The sequence below is a fragment of the Vulpes lagopus genome, chromosome 4 (assembly GCF_018345385.1).
Source record: "Vulpes lagopus strain Blue_001 chromosome 4, ASM1834538v1, whole genome shotgun sequence".
Lineage (NCBI taxonomy): Eukaryota > Metazoa > Chordata > Mammalia > Carnivora > Canidae > Vulpes > Vulpes lagopus.
Genome location: NC_054827.1, coordinates 30,097,232 through 30,124,396, shown reverse-complemented (window position 1 = coordinate 30,124,396; position 27,165 = coordinate 30,097,232). Strand labels below are relative to the sequence as shown.

Genomic DNA, 27,165 nt, shown 5'->3' with positions numbered 1-27,165 from the left:
TATTATATTCAGGATGTATATTTTATAGATCTTAAAAATCAACAAAACCGCCGTTTCCTGCTGTGTTTCATTCTAAGGGCCAACTTGCTGTGTGACTATAACAGACACAGGTTTCCCTTCTTTTCAGCCCCAGCTCTTATATTCGAAATAAGGCCCAAGTCTCAAGCAGCAATCGACCGACGAAGGGTTAATGATAAAGGCAAAACATTTTGTAAGCAGATGAAGAAGAGGGAGAAAAATGGGAAAGAAAAGCAATAGCTAAGCAGCCAAATGTTCACACATGAAAATAAACAACTACGAATAATTGAATATTCCTAGTTTTGACAACCATCCAGCAGCAGAAGTAACAGATGCCACAGTGGCCCGACTATCTCCAGCTGGATTGGATCAGACAAACGAGAGAAGGCCCATGGGAGCTCCTCCCTGGAGGCGGGCTTCTGCCAACCTGGTGGGGGGGGGGGGGGGCGTGTGTGTGTGGGGGGAGGGGCGGGTAGGGGGTGGCTTTATTTATTTATTTTTATGTTTAGAAAATCACTTTTGAAATAGGGCCTCAGCTATTTCCAGCTCCAGGCGTTTGGAAGGCGGCCAACATCTCCCTGACACCATGTAGAATTATTAAGGAAAATACAATAGTTTAAAATGACAGGCACTTTGGCTACTAAAACAAAGCCCGTAGTGATTTCTCAATGGTAAGGCAGCAATGTGTTATGACTTCATGTATGTACATGTCTGTGTACATGTGTGTGTGTGTATAATACATACAACTTAGATGCATTGAAATATATTCAATAAATGCAATAACTCTACCATGAGGAGGAATCTACTCAGCAATAGAATGGAAAAGTAATCACTGCTTCCTCCAGGAAACACTTAAATGCACATGAACTCTTCTTGCTATGATGGTTCTCAAATTCCATTTGATAAAAAGGGATCAACAGGGCTTAGTAGCTAGAGCACAGAGGAGGGGGTGAAAGGGTGTTAATATCCCTCTGACTCCAACATGTCCGCCATCTGCTAGGTGACCTTGGGTGAAGCCACTTAACCCTTTTGAACATCTCTTACTCAGCTCTTACATGATGTAGTTGGATAAATGGGTTAAATCAACATTTCCCAAATAGTGCTTCATAAAGGTTTCTTTTTAGGATCCTGCTACTCAGACTATGGCCCATGGACCTACTGGCAGCATCATCTAGGAACTCTTACAAATAATAGAATCTCGGACCTTGGACTGGACTTGCTGAGTCATTTTAGTTGAAACTGCCTGTATTTTAATTGGATCCTGATGGATTTTTATGTATGTTCAAGTTTGAGAACCACTGTCTCTGAGCAGGATGTCCCAAGGTTACCTGATTATAGAATCACCTGGGTAACTTCATGCAAACAAAGATTCTCTGTTCCCTCCTCCAGAATCTGATCCAACAGGCCTGGAGTGGAAGCCAGGAATCTGCAGGTTTAACTGATAACCCAGGTGGGTCCATGTCAATAAAAATACAAGTTAAATACATAAAATAATTGCATTTATCCTGTTTCCTTTTAAAATCGAATATCTAAGTGATATCATGCCAGTGAGCTTCCTGATATTCTTGCAGAGAATACCTAATACGATCACGTCAAGAAACTCCAGTCAATACATCCCTTGGCTGAGTGCCCCAACTGCCATGAAGGTTTTGCTTGCTGTATTTTCCAAATTGCTAAATTCTTAGTGCATCATCTGCTAAATGTAGAAAGCATACGGAGCTCTGATGTTGAACTACAATAATTTAATGAATAATATAAAAATGATACTAATTTTGCAAAGTCCCCTCAAGACAATTGTCATCAGATTCATAAGCTACATTCATCTATCAAAATCCTTATTTAGCACATTAAGATGTCTTTACTACTTCAAAAACCAATCTTAAAAAGAAGAAACATAGAGACAATTATATCCAATTTGGCTTTTCATTTATTGGGAATAAAGACTATCCTCATGTGCAATGTGTTATTTGCTGGGAAGTACTTGCAAATAGCAGCCAGAAATCTTATTTCAACAAAACATGAAAGTTATTAAAAAAAAAGAGACAGAGAGAGCGAGCCTTTTTTTCCCCCTACGAGCAAATGAAAAAAATTTCAAGCAAGGTCCTGAAGGCAGGTTTTTCCCTCCACTTTTGATGTCATTAAACATAGTTAAATTTCAATTTACATTTTAATGCACATTGGTCCCCAAGTCAAATGCAATATTTAATGACAAATCATGTCTTGACTTGCATAAATAATTTTAAATAAATTAAAGGACCTGTCATTTGATACATAGGAAAAAAATTAAAAATATGTTTAAATATAGGAGATTGCATTAATTGCATGATACAAGTTTTAATGATCATTTTAAATTTAAAAATAACACGCTTATCATATTCACATGAGCATACCATATACAAGAATGATAAAATGATTTTTTAAATTCTTGAACAGATTGGTGAAATTATTACCACAAAAGTGTCAGATGATTCTAAAAAGGCAGGAAATGATAAAAAAGGGTTTTCCATTTGTAACATTCTTTGATCCTATCATGCCTGGGAGAGCTGAATCCTAGGGCTGCCCTAGAATGGATTTTTTTTAGAGTCCATATAGCCATAATCTGCAGAACATTTGCTAAGGCACTACCATGTAACCCAGTACAATTGGCTTTGCTAAGTATTAACACACCTACCGAGGAGTAGGAGGGCTCAAGTATGTCATAAACCAAAAGCTAATAATTGGTAAGGGCTAACTCTGTGCCAGGTAGAGTTTCAAACACTTTCTAGTTATTGATACCTATGACTCTTGCAATAACTCTACGAAGTAGGCACCCTTTTATCATTGGAGACATTAAGGCACAGAGAGATGAATAACGTGTGCACCATCATAAAACTAAGTAGTGGAACTGGAAACCAAGAGGAATGCAGTGCCTGGCTTCTTAACCACCGTGATATACATGGTAAAATGAAATTCCAGGAGCCAAGGCCTACATCAGGGGAGTGAGAGTGAGAGTGAGGAGTGAGGGTGATATGTCAAGTGCCTGGAAACATCTAGTGTACATGATCAAAGGTTATGGAAAATGAACAAAGGTGGGTTGGAGCCATTCTTTGCCAAACTCTGTGAGCCAGGGGAAAACCCCTGGAGCTTTCCAGCAAGCAGGTGACTATCAGAAATTAAGGGGACAAGTATGGAGGTGAGAGAGACTGGAGGTGACAGATTAGTGAGATGATATTTATAGTAAATTACAGAAGAGGCCACATGGGCCTCAGAGACACGGAGGAAGGTAAGGAACGGGAAAAGTGATGTGGAGAAACCATAGACTGAGGGAGGGCATGCTGAAAACCCCTGTGCTGCTGTTTGGCCAATCCCTCTCTCTCTCTCTCTCTCTCTCTTTTTTTTTTTTTTTCAGAGAGAGAACCTGTAACATCATCTGCTTCACCCTGACCAGGGTCAAATACCCTGATTAGCCTCACTGAAGCCATGTGGGGATCACAGAACTGGCTGTGTTATGGAAGAGTAGAATCCAACATACTCCCTCTCTCAGCGGACCTGCTACTTTGAGTCATAAAGTATTTGTTGGCTAAAATCAACTAAATAACTATGGGGAAACAGTTTCCAATGGCTCTCATATCAAAAGCACAGCTGACAAAATGACCTCTTCTCCTTGGTCTACTAGGGCCCAGTCCACATTCAGGAAAGGGCCTCCCAAATTGCCAGTATAGTGAAGGTGAAACGCATATTTTGAGAAGAAGATTTCATTTCCCAAGAAACATAAATGTCTCTGCAAATAGCAATTCATTCCTATTCTCAATCCCTAAACCATCGACATCTGCTATGAATTCCTTGAGTCCTCAAATAAATCCCCCTTGCCCTGTATTCTTTATGGCACTCTCAAAAGGCAGCATTTGAATAAAACAACAATAACCAACTCTGCCCTCCTTCTCTCAATTTCTTTCTGGAGGAGCTTTTACACCCCTGGGCTCACCAAGGAGGTTTTATGGGGACCCATTGGGATGGGATAATGGGGGTAGAGGAATGAAGACATTTTAAGGAAGGAGAAAGGAAGTTTCTGTACTTCTAAATATGTTTGAGATGATAAAAGCACTGATGCTGAAATATGATGAAGACATCTTGGACTCTCCTGAAAAGCAATTTCCTGCTTCTTTTTTTTCCCCCCAAGTGTCTTTTTTTTTTCCTTCCTTTTTTTGCTTCTTTGGAGTTCCATGCGGGTCAAACACATGCAGTTTTAAAACCCATTTCCATGTTTTAAGATTCAGATGCAAGAGGTTTAGTAGTAGGCTATAAAAATCCCTTAATCTTTAATGTCTTATTTTTGCAGATTTGCTGGAAAGTGCAGTAAACCATCACTGCTCACCTTTTTCCAGCAATGCCCCTTGAACCTGGTCATTGATAACGAACAGCAGAACCCACTTACATGGGTTTCTTTCTCTCAGGAACCGACTTTCAGGGCATTGTTGAGACACCTGCGCTCTGACAATCTGCAGAATCTCTTAGCCTAACTGATTTGCTGATTGTACTCCAGAGGAAATTATCGCACATTCAAAATACAACTCTAAAAGAGTAAATTTAGTAGAGAGAGAGATAGTTGTGATAGTGCTCGATATCCTCTAATCTCTATTCTGCAGAAGCACCTGGCACATCTAGAGCCCCCCTTCAACTCCACTGATCTCTGGCCCGTGTTCCCACCGGACAAGACCCACAACCCAGAATGTACTCACAAGCTATGCGCACGGAGGCCTTCCTGCTTTTGGAGGTCCCCAGGTGGCTCCATGCCACACACTGGCACCAGTAGTCCTCTGGCCCGTGGAAGTCCTCCACCTGCTGCCTGGTAACGTTGATAAACACCTCCCGGACCTTCAAGCCTGATGGGGAGACAGAGCAAATCCACTGAGGCTGCTGTATTTTTCAAACAGAAAGTTAAGGATAGCCAAACCTTTTCTTGTTAATTAAACAATTCGGTTTTTAATCAAGGCAAGGTTTTAATTACTCTGACAATAATACATTGCTGCTAATTAAATTCCAACAGCTGAGTAGGCTGGAAAGAATGAGTGTCAAGTATTACCAACCAAATGTGGCTCCAATACAATATCAGAATTTCCAGAGTACCTTGATTAGTGCTTTTTCTTTGTCATTCTTGGTGTAAAACCTGTGAGGAATGTAGGATCACAATTAACTTCTAGGATTCTAGACGCTAAGGAGGTCTCAACACATGGACTCCAGAGATGTTATGCCAGGTGGCTCTAAATGGCCGTGTCCCTGGGTTTGACAGTGGGCAAAGGGTCTAGCAGTGTGGCTTAGGAGAAAGAGGAAACAGGGAACGTGTGTGAACAGGCAGGGAAACCAAGGAAGGACCAAGTTTCGGCTTCAGGAGCCTCAGACAACAAATGCAGTGCAGACATGTTGAACTACGTAAGTCTCAAACCCCTGACAAGAGAGCCCGGGAAGGCCCCATAACAGTGGCCGTGTGGGAGGAGAGAAAGGAGAGGCTCTTACAGGAGCTAAGGCTACATCTTCAAAAGAAGATAAAACTAAGAGAGTCACCTCTTAGTGTAGTTTATTATTATTATTAATTACTTTGCATCCTCTTAATAGTTAGAAAATATGTTATTTCTTACAGGGGAGTGTGAGTTTCTTCCAAACCTTTGACCAAGGACTATCAGCCTTCCTTTCCTTGGGAAGAATAGTCACCTTGCACAGGGTGCCAAGGATAAAAGAGGACACTCCTCACTAGCTCTATCAGTTCAATCATCATGAGCCAGACAGCAGCTCTGACAGTCAGCCTGCTCTCTCCGTCCAGCAAACATGCTGAGGCTGGGCCTTGCTCTGGGCTGGGCCTTGTTCTGGGCTGAGCCTTGCTCTGAGCTAGGCAGAGGAGGAGAAAAAGAGGCCATGCCTATTGAATTCCCCTTACGTACCTAGCATCATGATCAGCCTTTAGCCTACTCACTCACTACATTTTCTCAACACACTGATGCAGTAGAAACTATTGCATCCCCACCACGCAGACCAAAGCACTGTCTCGGAGAGACTAATTCACCTGTCCACAGTTACACAGCCTGATAATGGAAGATCTGGGGTCTTAGAGCAAAACCAGCCCCACGTACAGGTCCCTCTCGAAAATTAAAATTCTGTCTCTGTATTTTAGGTGCTTATACTTAATTATGGAAATAAGCCTAACACAGGGGCCATTTAAAGAAAAATTAAATGCATAATTATGCGTTTGTCTTCAAATTCAAAAGGAATTCATGGGATAGAGCCATCAGTGTAATCAAAAGAGCCCTGGGGCTTTTGATGGAGAGGGTGGAATGTGATTCTGTCTTGGGTGCTGATAGGATGAAAAGAACAGAGGTGCAGGATTGGTCAAAGCTGGGAGACAGTCCCTCCTAACCAATCCTTAACATGTTATCGATAGTATGTGATGAAAAAGTTTTTTTTAATATCTTATTTATTTATTCATGAGAAACATAGAGAGGCAGAGACATAGGCATAGGGAGAAGCAGGCTCTATGCAGGGATCCCAATGTGGGACTCGATCCCAGGACCCCAGGATCATGACCTGAGTCAAAGGCAGACGCTTAACCGCTGAGCCACCCAGGTGTCCCTGAGAGAGAGTTTTATGACCACAGAAATCACCATGCACAACTGGAGTCACACTTTCTCAATTTTTAGGAGGGACCACATATAGAAAATCACTTTGATGACAGCTGATAACCTACGTTTCCCTGTTCGTGGAAGGAAATTACACTTTGTTTCCCTGGAAGAGATGTAAGAGTCCCAAAAGCTGTGTCCTACACCGAACAGAAAAGAAGCCTGAGAGGGGTTTTTATGGATGGTGGTGTTTTCATCTTTGCACTTAAGGAAATATAAAGTGTGAGTGGGAAGACAGGGGTGAGGAGGAGGTGGGGTTGGCAGGTCAAAGAGACAGGAGAATAAAAATTAAGCAATCAAACAAAACAGAATGGTTAGGACAAAAGCAGACGGGGAATGGGGAGTATAGCCACGCATGCTGGGGATTCAAAAATATGTTGAAATAAACAAAAATAAGGAACTGGGCTGCAGAGCAGGGGGCTTTTGTTATAGTTTTCTCTTTGATTTGAGGCAAATGATGATTTACTTTGAATAGTGGAAGGGAAGAGAGAGAACCCCAAATCAATGCATCCTCTGTCACAGGGTGAAGGGACCTACTGAGACAGAAATATGCCCACTATTTAGGAATCAGGGGTCTCTCAGAGAAGCATTCAATTATAAGCTTGAGAGGTCTGCTTGTCTTGTCTGTATGCCCCTCCTCCTGCTTGTGCTCACATGCTCTTTTTCCAATAAATACGTTTTTTAAAATCTAGAAATATGTTCAAGCTGGGGGAGGGCTATTCTATTCTATTTATTCTTTCTCCATCTTACTAGAACATCTACATTATCAGCTTCCTCTAGGTTGGAAATGAAGACAAACATCACCTCAAAATGGTTCAGGACTATTTGGATGCTTATTAAACAGGAAGTTTCCATATCCAAACATCAAAACTTGCTAAGATTTCATCTAGGCACCATGGTTTTTTAAGGGCACCCAGGGTTTGTTTTACTGAGGTACGGTAAGACCACACAAAACAAATGGAAACAATTGTCCAGAAAGAAGATTTAAGCTCAGAAATCCCTAGAAACAACAGGCACAGCACCCAATGCAGGGCTACCTGGGGGAATGCTAGCAGGCAGAGGGGCACAGGAAAATGAGGGCAAGAGCCTTTACTGTGGTTTCCTTGGGAAGAGGCAGGGTAAACAGGTTTAGAATGGACTGGTTTGAATCATTTCAGTGGGACATAATGGCTGTCCCTAGTTGTCAGGTACTCGGTCCTGAGGTGAGGATAGGAAAATATTGCCCTGGAGTCTAAGAGCTTAATAAAATAAGTGGCTAGGGGGATGGGCTCTGGATTGATTGATCTGCATATGAAAGGCACTCTCACAGACAGATTCCCTTTCTCTGTGAATTAGCCAGCCCTCTGGCAGGACAGCAGTGTCAGCAAGAGCCACAACGTCAGAGCATCAAATACAGAAACTAAACTTGTGGGCACATAGGCAGCTGCGTATTTGTTTTGGGAAGCGTTAACTGTGGACCATGGACAGTCACCATGAAGGTGATCTTACCCCCTCCTCTAGACAAACTGCAGATGACAGCACGATGTTGAAGTCACAATTTCAATGCTAGGATGACTCAGTTACACGTCTTTCACAGAGGCTTTCCCAGGGGACTGGAGAAGCCAAATGAATAGTGGAAACCCACTATTTCTAAGCACAGTGAGTTTTTCCTGCAGGTAGAATCAGGATGGCAGGCTTCTTTGAAAGGCCACAAGAGACATCACCCCCCCACACACTCCCTCAAAATCACTATCAGTCTGTATTAGGCCTTCTTCTATCCACAAGTCTTCAGTCTTGTCACACATTCTCTCTAGGAGAACTCTTGGAAAACCATGAATACCTTGTACCTATTTTACTTATCTCTACCATAACAAGAAATAATTCCATTGAATACAAAATATTTAAATGGTATATTCTCTCCAAAGTCCCCCTTATAACTCTGCCTACTGATATATACACCACATACACATATATTAAGTGCATGCGTGCCAAACACCCACGAGGAGCAGCTCTATTTAAGGGAATCTCCACCCACTCCCCTCCACTGAGGTTCATCCAACAGTGCCAACAAGATGGCTATCCACTTCCACATCTCTCCAGGGAACCTGTTCACAGGAAATGCTACTGAGGAGCACAAATCCTGGCAAACAGAAGATGACTCTCTCTTAAGTAAGGGTCGCACTGTACCCAGTAACTCGTGAACTAATAAGCACGGGAAGAGTCCAGCCCTTTAAATTAGTGTGTAAATTATAACCATCAGCCTTTGTGATGGACTAGAGGCTTACAAGATATAAAACTATGACTATGGGACTGATATGCTAATAAGCTTTCTGCGCTGTTGGATGGTTGAGTTGTATGGAGACTAATGTTGCCAGCAGATGAATAATTGCTCTGCATGTACTAAACATAACAGAGCAGCACAGAACTTCATCATTTGTCAGCTTTATTTGTTTAAATGAGAAAAATGCTGACAGCAGTTATTGCTGTAATCCCCTTATTTATCAGATAGAAAACACTAGTTACTCTTAGCAGGTCTAATCCTGTTGGGAGACTAAAAGTTACAGAGTTTTCCAACTAATTGAAGGTAGATGCTTTAGTGTTCCAAGAAGAGAAATACAAAAGACAGCGGGGAAGAAATGTTGAGAGAAAAAGGAGGAAAATCATTTATTCCTGGCCAACTTTTAATAAAAGGGCTCTAGCCGTAGTCTTAACTTGTTCTGTAGGAAATATAGAATAGAACATTCAGTACCATGCCAACTGTAGCCCAGTGTCTAACAGCTGTCCACGTCTTTTATCTACTGCTCATTATCACACTTCTGCAAAGCCCATCGGCAGCATCCTGCCGTGGTCACTGTTGCCAACCTGCTCACAGATATACCTGCTGATGGGCACTTGGGGAGGGATTTGACACAGCTCTCCCATGCTTGCCACCCCTCACAGCCTCCTGTCCTTCAATCATTTGGAGGTTCTTTGTGGCCAGATGCTTGGCTTACTAGACTGGATAACTAGATTCAAGATGGCAGGTTAAGGATCCATCTTTCTCCCTTGGAGACATCATTCCTATCCCAAAACCACACAGAAGTCATACACCAGCAAACTAGGTTTTGGTGAACTGTTTTGTCATCCAAGGCTCAGTGCCCCTTTCCCAGCCCAGTTTAGCTCAGTGTTTGACCAACCCCGTGTTTCATGCTCCACACTGGAATGTTCCAAGATTGGGGATTAACCAAGAGAATGAGGATATTGCTTTCCAAAGACAAAGTTCCGAAGAACTATTTCCAACATAGCTTTACGAGTAGCAAAGGACCTTCCTCAATTCTTTGAAAGAGGAAAAGAGGAAAATCAAACTTTTCCTGAAAAGCACCATCTCATATTCAAGAGCCTTCTCTAAGGAACCATCATCTGTCACAGTGTTTTGGTCCCCTCTGATGCCTGCATTTGGCTCTGAGTCCCTCTATACTCCACAGTCTCCTGAGAAGACAGAAAACAAGCCATTCTGCTGGAGGAAAGGAGTCCACCATTTCTAGAAGGGAATGTTTGTCATGTGCCTCTTCCTAGTCTGGGGCTAGAGCCTAGAAGACAGGCTTCAACAATGAGAAGCTCCCCCATTTTTGAATAACATTATTATTATCATTACTGATCATTATACCATTGTGTATAGCCTTTTACCTTTAGCAATGTCCTATTTCATACTAACACCACATTAGTATTGTTTCTGTTCTCATCTTGCCCCGGGTCCCACCTCATAGGAAATATATCAAAGATGTCACATGATCTGCAATGTATGTTATTTGAAAACAATAACCAAGTGCATCATATGTGCCTGCCACTATGCCAGGGGCTGAGGATATGGTGACAAAGTAGATGATCCAGATTCTTGCCCTGGAGGAGCTTTTAGGTTGGAGGGGAGACCTCTCAACCTGCCCCAACAATAAGGCATGAAAACTGCCCTGGCAGGAGTGCAGAGGGCTACAGGACCCATGGGAATAGCTTCCCACCTCCCCATGGCAACAAAAGCTTCTGGGGGTGGCTGCCATTCCATCAGAGACTTGAAGCCTCTTCCCCTTACCTGGTCAGAATGACATCTAAATCAAAGATTGTATTTATTTACTCATGAGAGAGAGAGAGAGAGAGAGAGAGAGAGAGTCATCTGCAGAGGGAGAAGCAGGCTCCGTGAGGAGCCCAATGTGGGACTCAATCCCAGTACTCTGGGATCACTACCTGAACCAAAGGCAGATGCTCAAATGCTGAGCCACTCAGGTGCCCCCTAAAATAAGGTTCAAATATATGTCCAACCCAAATTGGACATATATTTGAAGTTTTAAAAGTCTGAGATATTAGGGGACCATTCACGGAAGTGTGCCTCCATTTCTTTGGGGACCTTGGATATCTTCAGGCCAAAATGCTATTGAAAATAGTAAGTTAAATGTAGATAATTAAAAGGTAGAACCATATTTCATTTTACTGGCAGATGCTTAATTAGGGCTAAATGTCTTTTGCCACTTCATCCTAGCAACAAGATTAAAATGTATTTTGACCAAAAAAAAATAATAATCCTTTGAATGTGCACGATGCCTAATGAATACTCTTTAGTTTCCCCTAGATAATAACCACTCCACGTATTCCTCAGAAGCACCACAAGTTCAGTGTTAAGTACAGAAACTAAGAATACACTCAAGCTCTCCAATTTCCTCCACACCAGAGATTAGAATTAATCAGCACAGAGGTGTCTGGCAGAGGAAAGCAAATTAACTTGATATTGTTGTCTGATAGCAGAGAGAAGGAAACTCAAGAGCCAGGAGTAGACACAGTAGGGTTACATAAAGGACAGAACCCTGTGAATGACTTACTCAGACATCAGATTCACAGCTATGTGGGCAACAGTCATGATTTCCAACCTTGCCAGCCAAGTCAGCGACTTCCCCATCCTGCACTCACCCAAATTATCTGCTGTGAGGTTAGGGTATATCATATGACTTCTACCACCCACAATGCTACCATTGGCTTGGAGAATAACATAAAACTTGAAGAAAAGAATCACAAGCCAGTAGCAAGTTCTTCTAAGCAAGACCAATACTTGGCTATTAATAATATCAGCTCTTTTGTCTTTTTGGAAGTATACAATTTTGTAATTTTCTATTTGTTTTTGAAGAGTAATCAATAGCCACATGCTCCATTAAAAATAATAATAATAAGCAATTTTAGATTTATCCTTTTGAAGGCTAACCTTGATTGACCACTTGCTCTACACCAGGCCCTCAGATGAGTAATCCTCAATAGCAGTTTCAAGTGACAGATACAATCATGGCTATTTTACACTTGGTAAAACTGAGGTAGAAAGAAGCCAGGTCACATGTGTACCTGAAACAGTCTATAAAGGGAGAGTCAGATTTCAAACAGTACCATCTAACACTGATAACCTATGCTCTTTATCACCACACTGTCTTCAAGGTTTCTTTGAGATTCCTCTAACTCCTACTTCAAACAACAATACTTCTGAGTGTTGTATGAATAGAAAAAATGGAAAAAGTCCAAAAGCACTGGTAAAGAATTTAGTGTTCACAACAGATCGCTGGTGCCTATCAGGAGGGGTTATTAAAAATTACAGAAACGGTGAGCAGCTATCTATCTCCGCTAAGGCTGGAGTGAATATAAATGGTCTCCAATTTTTTGTAGCTAGGATTAAACTGGACACGAGAAACAAAGTCTTCATACTCTGTCACAAGTTTATGGAAAGATTCATAATATTTTCCTGGAAACCTTTTAAGAATAGGTCAGTCCTCTCTGAGTAGCAGACTGATGAACAAGATGAAATCTGGGGTGGGATGGAAGAACATTTCTTTGAAAGTAAGTTTTAAACCCACAGACTGTCAATGGAACACCTGAGAGATTGATCATTTCTGTGTTATGTGGACTAAAATATGTTTCCCAAATGTACCTTGGTGATTTGTGAGTCATTGAAGGTAACTTCAAATTAATGGTTTTCTGGAAGAAACTATATTCAAATCCCCATCACTAGCACAGCAAAGTTCTTAGATACAAACTTTAAAGATTTAATACATTTTTATTTCTACTCTTCTCCCTTTTCTCAACACAATCCATTAACCTTTTATCCCCAGAGAGGGACTCCAGTTGTTTAAAAAGGAAATCACACACAATTGAAAGCCTTGAAATGATATTCTTTAAGAAGAAAAATATTAGTTTACCAGAGTTGAAACTTTTCCCATAACGCATTGGAATATACATTATTTCACTCATTAGAGTTCAATATCTCCAAGGTAGAGTAAGATAAGAGCCATGGAGCGTTGTTAAGGGAACTCCTGTTTTTATTGAACAATAAAAAAAGCGGTTTAGCTTATTGATAACTCAAGCTTCCCACAGGCTACTTTATCTTAATTGCCAAGGATGGGTTTTGCTCGTTCTTGTTTTTTTTTTTCCCCTCTGTGTGTGTGTGTGTGTGTGTGTGTGTGTGCGTGTGTGTGCCTTCCTGTTATATTAAATCTCTTAATTTCTCCGGTACTGAGCACTCTGCCTGTTTTCTCAGGGGCGCGATTCACGAGTTGGGATTACCTCTCCACTCCAGATGTTAACAGAGGAAAAACCCCAGGAAGAAGAGTTCCCATATTTCCAAATGAAATGAGGCAGAACAAATGAAAGAGGACCCGTTGGCTTGTGCACAGAACCGAAAGTGTACATTACTAAGAGGTATAGCCATGTCTGTGCAAACACAGTAACTCATGTCAAATAAATTGTGCCTTTTGCAGGAAAGAACTCTAGCTCTGGGTTTTCCAAGCTAAATTGCGTGAAAACACACAATCCTTTTTCTTCTTATTTGAACTCTTAGATGACGGGGCCAAATTACCAGAAAGACCAAAGGCAGTTTGCAGCCTTTAACAACTGCAAAGACTTATTGCTTCCAATTTGGAAAATAAAAAGGATTCTGTGTCTACTCCAAACACTCCCAAGTCTTATACATTTCCCATTAGTACTTTGAAGGAAGAAAATGTTAAGCAAAAATAATATCAAAATTCTCTTGGAGGGCTGACATCGAGATTGTGTTGGCCAAAGATATATAAGGAGTTACTACCAACTTCTCAAAAAAACACGGGCAATTCTCTACCTCTGCTCAAATGTGGTCTTACTGTCTTTGGCTTCTTGGCATCCTTTGCTCCTACTGGACTGGCAGGAGTTACTTTGCAAACCCAATCAAAAGCCATTAAGTCTGTAAAGGTAGTCAAGGCCTGTGCTCAAGCTCAGTATTGAAGACCCCAAGGGAAGTAATGCATCTATTTTTCAATACTGAAGGCCATTTTGTTTCCAACCTTAATTGCACTGATGTATTGGTTTGGCATACACCATCTCCACTCATCTTGCTCCACTTTCCACTATTTCTCTATTAATACAGACCTTAGGAAACATAATTGCAGTGTGCAGTAGACAGTGATTTTCATTAAGTACAGAAGAAAACTGTTTAGGGCGAAACATTTTTTTTCCTATTGATTCAATCAAAATGACTTGGAAGAAAAGGTTGTGCTTATTAAATTCTTTTCAAAGAGGTAGCTGCTAAAATTTAAATTCTTTCTCAACAAAAAATTGGTATATAATCTCTTCAGGTTTTGTCATTTATGAATCCTTATTCTTCCCAGTTCCTTTGAAATTTGTGACTTCTATTGGTCTTTTTTCTTTTTCCTTTTTTTTTTTTTTTCAAGTGGAGAGGGGCAACTTTTACATGGAAACAGAGAATGTAATCAGCGCTGCTATCTCCAAGACATAGAGTTGCCTAGCAATGCTAGAGGAATTAAAAGGGGGAAGCAATAGCAAAACAGAACATTGCAAAATTACAAGAGGGTGCAGTGTTAAATTGGATTGCAATACTTATCGAGAGGTCCTTCGATGAGAATGGATATAGGATTTTCTAGGAGTGGTATAAAAAAATGCCTGGCCATTTTTCAATGTTCTTTCTAGCTTTCATTTGGAGTTTACCCAATGGGATTCTGCTATTTTGAGTTCGTTACGGGACAAAATCTAGGCCAGAAACATCTGACAATAAAACACAGAGCCTCACTGAGCCTCTGGAACTTGAGTCCTTTCCAGCTGGACTAATTGAATATAAGACATATAAGCCTTTCATAGTCTCCCATTGTTCTACAGGCTTTTGCTCACATGGCAAATGCTATTCCCTTTGTTGTTCTTTCCCAGATTTCAAAGACCTCCTTTGAAGTTTTCCCACCAAGGTAAATGGGGCTACTCTGTGACTCAGTCTATCTCAATGCAAGAAATATTTAAGATCTCAATCCTGGGAGCATAAAAGAAGAAACTTTGCTGACACCAAGATTTGATTTGTCTTCCACTTTTGCCTTGATTATGCCAAATCCTTTAAGAAGGACATTATACCTGCAATCCTAGAAATGTCTGTTTTCAGTTGGTATAAATTCTTGCCTAACATCACCTGACACATGACTTAGAATAAAGGATTAGCCTTCACAAAGATGGCCTTCACAAAGTGCTGAGGGATAGAGAAATCCCAATGGAATAACTATGGGATTATACACTTGGGAAGCAGAAATACAGGCACATGATGAAAATGAGAAGCCATGTGCTGAAACCCATCTTCATGTCAGTAAGGGAATTTGTCAATATTCTGACTACACAGGAGAACAGGAAACTGTATGTAAATGTGGCTTATAGTCTGGACGGACTATATCTGAAGTAGAAAGCAGGAGACCTGAGTTCTATTTTTCTAAGATTTTATTTTTAAGTAATCTCTACATCCAATTTGGGGCTCAAACTCACAACCCCAAGATCAAGAGTTGCACACTCTACTGACTGAGCCAGCCAGGTGCCCCAGGAGATCTAGAAATAGCTATGCCATAAACTAGTTGTAGCTCTTGGAATTTAAGATTTTTATTGCATAAAATAGGGCTGTTAGATTATTACTAAGGTCCCTTCCAGTTCTCACATTTAAATTGCAGGATTATAAGTATGCTTTTGGTCTGCAGAACAACATCTCTAAAATAGGCACTTTTATTTTTCCTTCTTTATACCAGGTCCAAATTGCAAGAGGGAATTGTGATAAGGTTTCAGGTGTTTTTCTACCTTTTGAAGTTATGCAATCCCAGATGAGTTCAGAACTGTATGATGCTTAGCACTGTTTATATATGTTTAGTTCTTTGCCTTCTTTATTGATTCCCAGGCAGTAACAGCATCACCTGAAGATCTTTTGGAAAAAGTTTCACTTTTTGCTTTGGAGCAGAGCATACTCTCTCACCCTGCATGCTTCTTTGTTGGCTGGTGATATTCCCCCTACTGACTCCCAAGGAAGTAGCATTCTGGATCCATTCTCTTTTTAGGTTGCCCATTCTATCTTGACAACTCGTTTGTCTCCATGGTTTCATCCTTTCTTGATGATGACCAAATTGACTCTTCTATCTCTGAACTCTATAAGCTCCATATCTACATCTCTTCATTATATCCCACAAATATTTCAAATTCAGCTTGTCCAAAGATCTCAGCCTTCTCTCCTTGCTAATATATTTACATCAATAGCATCCTCCCCTTCTGCTTCTGTTGAGACTGTTATTCCTCCATCTTCTTCATTCATTCATTGCACCAGCTAATAAGTCTGATTGGTTAAAGTGCTTCTCACACCAGAAATCTAGTTCTTATTTCTGTGGCTACCACTCTGGAGGCCAGACTTTTCTTTCAACTCAATTGAAATATCCAAGTCTCCTAACTCATCCATTCTTGTTTCTTCTTACCATTTTAAACACCTGTGCCAGATTCCATCTTAAAAGCAGAGCTCCAGCCACTGCATTCCCATGTCAATATAATCAATCCCACCCTGCCCATATTTGTGAAATTAAGTAAGGAACTGCTCACTTATAAGTGAGGCCTTTTAAGACCTTGATTGAACTAAATTGGCCAGTTTCCACATCCATTTTCTATTTCAACCAAATCAGACTCCTTACTTTCTTTTTAAAAGATTTTATTTATTTATTCATGAGAGACACACACAGAGAGAAGCAGAGACAAAAGCAGAGGGAGAAGTAGGCTCCCTGTGCAGGGCCTGATGCGGAGCTCGATCCCAGGACCCTGGGATCACAACCTGAGCTGAAGGCAGATGGTCAACCACTGAGCCACCCACTAAGCTTTCCTTCATTGCTAATGTTGACCTCCAGGCCACAGATCTCTCTCTCTGTCTCTCTCTCTCCTATTTAGTATAGAATTAATAAATTAATTCACTCACTTACTTTGAATTAAGGAATCATCAATATTCCTTTCAAATGCCATCTCTTGGGCAGCCCCAGTGGCGCAGCGGTTTAGTGCCACCTGCAGCCCGGGGTGTGATCCTTGGAGACCCGGGATCGAGTCCCACATCGGACTCCCTGCATATAGCCTGCTTCTGCCCTCCTCTCTCCCTCTCTCTGTGTCTCTATGAATAAGTAAATAAAACCTTAAAAAAAAACAAAAAAACAAATGCTATTGCTTCCACGCCTTTTCTGATAATCCTAATTGGTCATAAGCTTTTTTTTCTTTTTTTAATGCTCCATAGGATAAGTACATCTATGGGTATATTGGACTTCTCCATATCAGTAGGTGTAAAGTCCCAGAGATCACTGTGTCTTCGCATTCGCATTCTTTGGACACTATATAAGGCCTTTCGCATTGAGTAGCAGTGGTATAGAGTTAATACATTAAGCTGACTTGAAACCCCTAATTATACTCAGGCTTTCTGACTTATTCAAAATCTGTTATCTAGAGAGTGAGTTGGGAAAGTAAGAGCAAAAATCTATAGTGAGAACAGATTTGTTTTAGGGTGAGGCTAAATTTTCAGGTGGTCTGAGGAGCCAAAGTTCAAAAGCATATACTGTTTCTGTTACACACTAAAATTTAACAAGTTACAAATATCGCAAGTTTTTTAAGACGTATTATTTATTTTAGGGAGAGCAAGTAAGCAAGCATGCACAAGCAGGGGGAGGAGGAAGCACTGAGCATGGGGCTCAATTCAAGAGCCTGAGATCATGACCTGAGCTGAAATCAAAAGTCAAATACTTAACCACCCAGGCACCCTTAAATTTTGCAAGTTTGAAGTCAAATAATCTTGCTTTCAGATTCAGCACAAACTTGTAGTTTACTTAGTGTCTCTGAGTCTCAGTTTCCTTATCTATAAGAAAGAAGGTAATGACAGTATGATTTATCCCAGAGGGCTGTTGGAAAGACAGTAAGAAAAGGTCTGTCAAATGCTTAGATAAGACCTGGTACATAGTAAGTGCTCAATAAACACTAGCCAGTATGATCATTATTCTCATCATCCCCATAGGCCAAGTTAGCCAAATTAATAAAGACAGCCCCTAAATTCTTTCATACTGGAGATACCATTCATTTTAGCACTCAAATTTGGGCTCTGTCATCACACAGTAAATCAAAAGAACCTAAAGAAGATTCAGAAACCCTCAACCATGGAGAATCATGTTATAAGAATAAGATCTAGGAGGAAAGTTTAAAGAAACTGAAATTATGCTGCTGAAAAAAAGGTGTTTGGTGAAAGATCTGCCTTCCAAAATATTTAGAACTGAGAATATGAAAGCAATGACTGGTAGATCTTATTTCCAGTGAGAAGATTAGCTTCCATACAAAATTGGGTGCTAAAGTTATATAGAGGAGGGAAATAAAAATGCCCCTTTACTCTCCTAGAGTCAACTAGCAAAGTTGCTGTGGAGTCATTTAAGCACCTTGTATTCCTGGATGATGTCAATAGGACCTTATTCAAATAAAGCACTGGTGGGTGGCCCCCATAGCTTTTCTCAGCCAGAGACAACATGAGGATCTAAGGAGCCACCATGTGAGGATCTAAGAATTGCTTCACATTCTTACCTGAACTCTCATCCAGGCTCTCCTCAGAGACATGTTCATTTTGATGGACCCACTCGCCATTGCATTTGAAGAATATCTGCATGGCCGGCCTTGCTTTGCACCTCAGTGCAATGGGGTTGCTCTTGATGATGTAAGCATCGTCTGGCTCTTCTATGAAATGAGGCAGGGTCCCAGGAGCTGAGGGGATGGACTCAGGTAGGACTTCGCCATTGTCAGTTCCTGCAAAATCGAAGAGGCCATTAGCATGCTGCCTATATCAATAGTACATGTGTCAGGATGTGGGCTTTAGGAATCTGTGCTGGAAAACACTGCATCATATCAATACAGCACACTTGTGAAGGCCTGTGCACATGAATTCTCTTCTGGAGGACTAAACTAGTATAATATGGTGCCTTGAGCTGGACACCACTTCAGGGTCACCAGACAAGGGAAAATAATGAATAGGAAATTTCCTCAAAATTGCAGTTCTGAGTCTGCAAGTCTTTGCTGAAAAAACAGAGACAACATCTGGTGGATGAGAAGCTGAAGCTTCAATTCCATCTGGCGAGTGGTTTACCTCAAGGTGTCCAATGAAGGCCTCCGAGCTGCCTCCAAACTTTGAAATAATGGTGGAAATAGCTTTTGTTCTCCCATAAATGAGCATGGATAATGCCAATGTTGTCGGAGGATCTCCAGTCTTAAGACATGTGAAAAAAATCCCAAATTGTCTGCCTTCTCTACCTATGAAACTGGAGATTGGCTGGTATTCAACAGTTTTCTCCAAAACCTCACCAACTTACTGAACCTTTTAAAAGGAATGCACATTCGTTCCACTTGACCATGGCTATATTCTCTGCCCCCAACCCTCCCCTCAATATACTGTGAATCTCTTTCAAGGCTACAAACTGAAATGAACCACTAAAATAGCCATGAGCTTTTTACTTTTGGACCTATAATTATGTATCTTCAAAGATAAAAAAAAATGGCCACGATTCTCCCCTAAATTTAGGGAGTTGATGAGTAGAGAGAAGCAAAATAAAAAGGGAAAGGCAGAAGCCAAGACTTCACTACCTCTTCACTACACTAAGCAAGGACTTAAGTCCTGGGAAACTACCACAAAGTCACGGGGAGCAAGATCTGAATGGGAAGTGCCAGTATGGTGGAAGTGCCCAGGAGCAACAGGTATGTCTTCCATGGCCACTCCAAAGAAAGAACAAAGAGGACAAGAATTTCATAGGGAGATCAACAAATGCCCTGGAAAGGGTTATTCACATGCAAAGCAAACCAGTCTCCAGGAGAAAGCTGGGGAAAGGGACCCAGCTAGGGCACTGGATGAACAACCCAGTTCATCAGGAGCAGGGGCAAGCCTCGGTGACAGGGTGCATCCTGTGATGTAGACTGGCCCCTCTCTGTGCGCCTTCAGCACAGTTTGGAACAAGAGCCTCTTATGATTCACACTTAGGTCCACAACATGCATCAAGGAAGCACCGTCCAAGGTAAACAAGTCACAGTAGTAGGGGGTAATATTTTAAGACTTGGGGCATTCTCCAATGCAAATAGAAAGAGAGGGACTAGGGCATAAAAGGTATAACAGCCTATAATTCTATTTTTGTGTAAGGAAGGAAATGAAAGACAGTGAGTTATGAAAAACATGCCTTGTCAGGGGAAACACACAAGCACCACTTGTACCACCGCAATGAATTACATAAAACAAGAGTCTGAATCTCCAAACTATTTTTTCCCACTAAATACATCAATGTAAGGAAGGATAAAACCTCACACAGCAAAGAGTTTAAGATACTGTAAGCTTTAAAATGCATTTGTAATAGAAAAGCCAGATCGTGTGTAAGTTACTGGAAGTACCAAAAATTCATCCTAAAGCAAATGCCCTAAAGAGCAAGAGAAGAAACAATTTATGTCATAAAAGTACAATACAGTCACTCAAAATAAATTGTGTATATGCCATATGGCATAAGAAGGGTTTCAGGACAGTATCTGAGAGGTTTATTGTGTGTTTTTTTTAATGTTTTAAATTACATTGACAATGGACTTCATAAAATAGATCATATATTAATTCATTTTGTTACTGACTGCTCATGCCAATTTCCATCTTCAATAAATACTAAGTCCCCTCAGGCTTTTGCAAATCCATGCATTAGAGGAAATGACAAAGGTATTAAAAGATTTTATATGGACACCAAACAGCTCACACTCTCATCACGGGCTTGAGTTCTGTCCAAAGTAATTCATTGCTGCAGAAAAGGGTCACTTGATAAAGAATACCCAAACCTTATGGTGACAGCCTGAATGAACAGCCCCAGGCATACATTTTGGATGATGCCTTTTGCTTAACTAGTAACAATGCACGAATGTCCAAAGTAACTACTAAAATGAGGCAGGGTGAATCATAAACAACAAATTCTAAATAAACAGTAAGGCCACTTTATTCAGAATAAATAAACTGTCAAAGGCACTACATCATTAATCAAGTTTAAACCATCCAATTCACAAAACAGAGATCTAAAAGCAATTAAGCTACCATCCTGCCATTTTAATAAATACCCTTTAAACAAAGTAAGAAGTTTAGCTTTCACCTGAAACAAAACAGGAGAGTAGAATAGAAAAGTATGTAGGTAAGTGTCCTGCTATCTCAAGGACCTCCATTAAGAATCAATCAATCTTAATGTTCGGGGCGGGGGGCAAAGGCAAATTGTAACATTACATCGTAATTATTACTGAAGCCATGTCAAAGTCATGTATGTCTAGGGAAAGGGCCAGGATCCATGAAAGAAGGAACAAAGGAAAATGTCAATTTATCAAGGGTGGCAGTTGGAAGGTGAGATCATAGGTATATTTGCATACATATCACCATTTATTTGTATCCTTCCAACAATGAAATTAAATAAATGATTTTCTTTATTTGCTTTTTTTTTTGTTTTTCCGTTTTTAAGTTTTTATTTATTTATTCATGAGAGACACACAGAGAGGCAGAGACACAGGCAGAGGGAAAAGCAGGCTCCTTGCAAGGAGCCCGATGCAGGACTGATCCCAGGATCCCCGGATCATGACCTGAGCCAAAGGCAGACACTCAACCACTGAGCTACCCAGGTGCCCAGGTTTTTTGCTTTGTATAGTGAAATGTTGGGAGTGGTGTTTACTAACACCCTCCCCTAGGCCCACTTCCTCTCCCCTACGTTCCTCACTGGGCTCAGGATCAAATTTGTACTACAGTACAAATTTGTACTACAGTAATGCCCAGCTCTCCAGATGGCTTCTGTGCGACAAGAAGGCTGGGATCTCCCGGCAGGCAGACCTCCAGGAAAATATCCCTCCCTTAACCAGCAAGGCCCAGAGTCACCTGCCTCCATTTAAGCAAAAGGAATGTGGCAGAAAGAAAAGAAGTGATGTGGGTACTTTTCAGGGGCTTAGAAGTTGCCAATGGATACTGCTCTTTGGAGGAGGTGGGAGGGGGTGGCAACTTACCTTAAAAAAAGGTTTTATGGAAGCCTGCATGAACACTTGTGGGCTTCAGGGTAAAGGAACCTATAATCTCAATACACAGGCCACTGCTTTCTAATTCAAAGAAAAGTTTTAAACCCAGTGTGACGAGCACTGGTGACTATGCGACCGGTCAATTGCCTTTTCCCATGTCTGCTTTTACAGTAGAGGCTGCAGAAGGCATGGACTCAGTTTACTTCTTTGCAGGTAGGAAAGGTCACATGACAACCCCTGGCAAATGATTCCTAAGCAGAAATCTCTGAGGAAGCTTTTATTTTCCTGATAAAAGAAACAGGGGTAGTAGGTTCCTGTCCCTTCTCCTTCTTGTTCCTGCCTTAACTAGGGAAGATCAAGAGGAAAAATCTCAGAGGAGCAGACAGTGTAGAGGCTGAAATAACTCCATGGGGCATCCACCTCCAGATAATTTTTTTTTAAATCTTTACTTATTTAAACTACTAACAGTCAGATTTTTCTGTTGTTTTACGGAAGATATTCCTCACTGATACAAGTAGATCTTTCTTCTTAAGCAAAACCAGAGCTCCAAGCTTCACTTTATTAAATTCCAATGTTCTCAGTGCTACAGAATTTTGGACATCTAAAAAAGCATGGAAACTAGGAGAGCAGGGAGTAAAACTAAGAGCTGCCATGTACTGAATGATTCAGAATATGGTGATGCAACTTCTATGTGGATTAGGTCACTTAAGCTTCATACCTACTCTCTGTGGGAGGCACTGTAACTATCCTGTTTTGCAACTGAGGAAATGCTTCAGTTAGTGTGCCTTGTCTAAGGTTATATGGTTGGTCAATGGCGCCCAGAATTTGAACACAGGTCTCAGACTCCAATCACCTCACAATTTAATTTTAGTTCAGATGAATGGACCCTTAGAAGTCTGGCATGATAATTTAGTGAGCGTCTTATGGCAGTAGCATGCAGTTCATAAAACCAAAGAAGTTATAAAATTGTTTATTATCCATGTAGTACCTGAGAGCCTACGTTAAGTGTAATATTCATCTTAAAGATCATTCACACAGTTATCCTGTTAGCAGACTAGAAAGGTCAGAAAGGGTGTATTATGGACATATTCTAGACAAGGTCTTGAGAAAAAAATATTTTTGAGAGAACAGCACAGCAGGTATTCAACTAATTATGATCAAATGACTAGGTATCCTCACTCAAGTCAGAAAACAAAGAAGTTGAAGAATAAGTGTTTGAGAGTAATGAGAAAGCTTTTTCATTATTTCGTTTGGAAACAAATATTCTTGCTTAGGGATGAAACTAACTACTGAAACTCCAATTAAAATAACATGGAGTAGGGGTGCCTGAGTGGTGTAGTTAATTAAGCGTCTGACTCTTGATTTCAGCTCAAGTCATGATCTCAGGGTCATGAGATTGAGCCCCATGTTGGACTCCATGGTGAGTGGGGAGTCTGCTTAAGCTTCTCTCCCTCTCCCTCTGCCCTCCCCTCTGTGTGTGTGGACACACAATCATTCTCTCTCTCTCAAAATGACTAAATAAATATTTCAGAAAATAACAAGGATTATTACAGGAGACAGTGAACCTCAGCAAGAAAGAGACTGGGGCCAGGGCAATGCCATGTTATCATGTTTAACCATACAACACTGCCACTATTCTACACATTGATCTATTAAATCTGTAACAGGATTGGGCACAGTGGAGGCCAGAGTCATTCCAAACTGGGATTCATACACCCTGGGCTACCACAAAGTATGCTGGCATTGCACAGGGTTAGAGTATCAATAAAGTTGAACTTTAACAGGCTTTACGAAATTCTAAATTATATTCATACTTTTTTTTTCCCAAGAGTACTTTGAAACACATTTCTTCTTCATTTTTTTCCCCTTTTCTATCTCCAAAGTATGCTGTATTCTCACTGGTACAAAATATCTGTATTTGTTTCAATGTCCAACCAATAATCCTGCCATAAAGACTGTATCTGGTAAAAGAGAAGAACTTTAGAAACAAATAATCTGACTTAAACTCTAGGTTACCTCTGTGAACTTCTATGAGTAACTTAACTACAAGGTTCCAATTTTCTCATTAAAAACAATGAGCGATTAAAATTTATTAGTTTGTGGTTTATGACATTAAAGTAAGATAAAGTATGGAAAAAATACACAGTATTCTCCAAATGTCACATAAATACAATGTGCCACCACTACCACCACCAACACCAGTGCCTAGATAAACAGCAAACAAAACAAAGATATTTATAATTATGATCTCTATGACTTCCATTCCCAAGCTTATTATCCTAATATTTGTATTTTAATTTTGTGATTATGACTCTTATGTTCAGCCCAGAGCCCTCATGATATGAACTGTTGCTTGTAACATGTTTTTGCTATTTTCTACCCATATATATGTTAGTATAATTTCGTTAGGTCAAAACCCATGAAAACATGCTGTGAAGCATTTATTTATTCAATAAACACATAGCAACTGCTTATACCATAAACCAGGCACATGGCTGTCCTGCAATGCAGTATGATAATACACAATGGATTTCCTGTTGGCTAGATCCCAAAACCATTGCCTTTAATAGGCAAGCAGTTATTAACCATAGGAGATTTCACAGTATTCCAGAGCTCCTCTCACTGCAGTGTTTAAATGAAGCAAGGCACCTTAGAAATAGCTCTTTAAATTCCACTCGATGTCTGTGAGCATATTGGGCCACAGCAATATACAAATCAGAGCAGAAAGCCATACGAGGGAAACCAAGTTACATAATCTAAGACAATACAATAGAGCTAGGTTCTTTGCTTTTGTTTACAGAAATGTGGCTTGTCTCCATATGGTTATTTAATTAGACAGGGGATGCATTGTACCACTGAATGCAGAACAAGAGCCAGAATTTTACATACCAAATATTTAATGCAATCTATGAAACACAGACTCTTTCCCTAGGCCTCAATAAGAGTTTTCTTTTTTTAAACTCAAACTATTCTACCTTCTTTCCAACCTTTAATAAAAATGGAAATGTTTTATATATCACTGTATTTGCATAGTTCACCTCACCTTTGTCGATCTTCTGTATTGTCAGCCTAGGATATTATTCCATTGAGCAGATCTTAAATTTTTCAGAGTACAAGATGGTAAACAACACTTCCTACACAGTCAAAGAAATATGAAGGACCATTCTTTGTTCCTCAAACAAGAAACTTTGGATTTCAGGAGAGCTTATAAAAGCACATTCACTATTCCCCAAATTATCACAACTTAACTTAATATATTCATTTTTTAAACTGACGTATGTGTGCATGCCTACTAAGATTAGTCAGTGTTCTCTGTATTGGAGATTCAAAGTTAACTGAGACATAGTTAATTTATTCAAGGAGCTCATACACTAAATTAGAGACAAAAAATTACAGAACAACAATAAACAGGCAAACAGTATATTAGAAGTATACACAAAATGTCATAGGAGCACTATGGAGAGGGGGCAGGGGGGAGGGAGAGAGAGAGAGAGAGAGAACCTGACTTTCCTTGGAAGGGTTCATGGACAACACCACAGGGAAGATAACATTTCAGCACAGTTTGGACACAGGACTTGAAGACTTGAACAGAGAACAAATGGAGAAGGCATTCCAACCTGAGTCATGGTATGTGCCCCAAATATATTTCATTAGAACTCACATTTGAAATAGTTTACTTTGACGTTTGTACTAAATCATTGGTCCTACTTGGACCTAACATCTCGAATATTTTTATTTTATTTTATTTATTTGAGAGAGAGAAAAGAGAGAAAACATGAGTAGGAAGAGGGGAAAACACACTCACCACGGAGCAGGAAGCCTGCGTTGGGGCTTATTCCAGGACTTTGGGATCATGACCTGAACGGGAAGGCAGATGCTTAACTGACTGAACCACCCAAGTATTCCCCCAACATCTGTTTCTACGTGCCTCTGACTAAGAGCTTTCTGAGATGTAGACACAGAATAACCACCAAATTACAGAAAGATAGTATTCTTGGTTTAACAACATGGGCCCCAAAGCCAGGTTTAAAGTAACTATTTGCATATACTTCCAATGAGGGAGAAACTATGTTTATTCTGCTATGTTGGAAAGAGTTATTCTTGAAATCATACCAATACAAGTGGCATTATCTCCCAAGGCCATAGGAAAAGTTTTTTTGTTCTTAAAATGACCACCATTTTGGTTCTCCCTTGACTTATACACAAAATAGATTTCTGACGCTGTGTCTAAAGGCAGAGATTTTACACTCTTTCTGATGGCAGGCCTTGATCCTGAAGCAACATGCAATATACAATCAGGGTTAGCATGAGACCTTATTCCCATGATAGCAGTTCTCCAAAGGGACTTTGAAATAAGAGGCCACATTTAGTTCAATGGTTCTCTATGTATTATGAGATTATTGAGAATTTACATTTGCACTGTATTTCTTTCACTATATTTTTAAAACATGTTATATATATATATATACATACAGTTAGAAATAGAATATAACAATATAATCATATGCCTATATATAGCATATGTGTATGTATGTGTGTACATGTTTATACATAAACAATTCTCTGTTGAGAGAAGGAATATAAAAGGTTCTGTAAACTATGGCAATTTCTAGAATTTACTTCACGGCATCTAACTTCTACTGTGTTAAAATTCATGAATCAGAAAAACTAACAAATCTATCCCTAGGAAAAAAAAATGTAAAGGATTAGATTATAAAATTTATAAAAATTATTCATTCTAAAATGTAAAAAAAAAAAGAGTAATACTTTGCTGAAAATAGGAGGTAAGATGAAGCTTAGAAATTGTTTCTTAATTTTTTTCCCCAACAATGGATATATTTGTGTATGAATGCGTACCACTGACTAGTGTTCAAATTCTTCTGAAAACCTAGTGGGATTTGGGAAAGGTTTTGCTTTTCAAAGTGTTACCGCTTTTCATTTATAACTGACAGTTTTTGAGAGTGAGGCCATTCATAGTTATGGAAAAATGGTTGTTTTAATGCAACACTGAATGACAGAAAACCAAACAATCAAACACCATTCTCATATTTTTCATTCTTGGAAAATTACCTTTCAGGAAGAGCTTCGTATTTTATGTTCTGCACGCAAATACAGCAGGGACTTTCAATCTTTTTATGACAAAAAGAAGAAACAAAAGGTGGGAAACAAAAGCATAAGG

General features: G+C 40.0%; 1 protein-coding gene across 1 annotated transcript in view; it reads right to left on the bottom strand.

Moving 5' to 3' along the window:
• Positions 1–27,165, bottom strand: part of UNC5D (unc-5 netrin receptor D) — a 540,317-nt gene that overhangs the window by 215,700 nt on the left and 297,452 nt on the right. Inside the window, exons 2-3 of the mRNA XM_041751170.1 lie at positions 18,516–18,734; positions 4,737–4,880 (exon numbers count right to left, since the gene is read on the bottom strand). Of these exons, the coding sequence (XP_041607104.1) occupies positions 4,737–4,880; positions 18,516–18,734 (363 nt within the window). The remainder of the gene's footprint in view (positions 1–4,736; positions 4,881–18,515; positions 18,735–27,165) is intronic.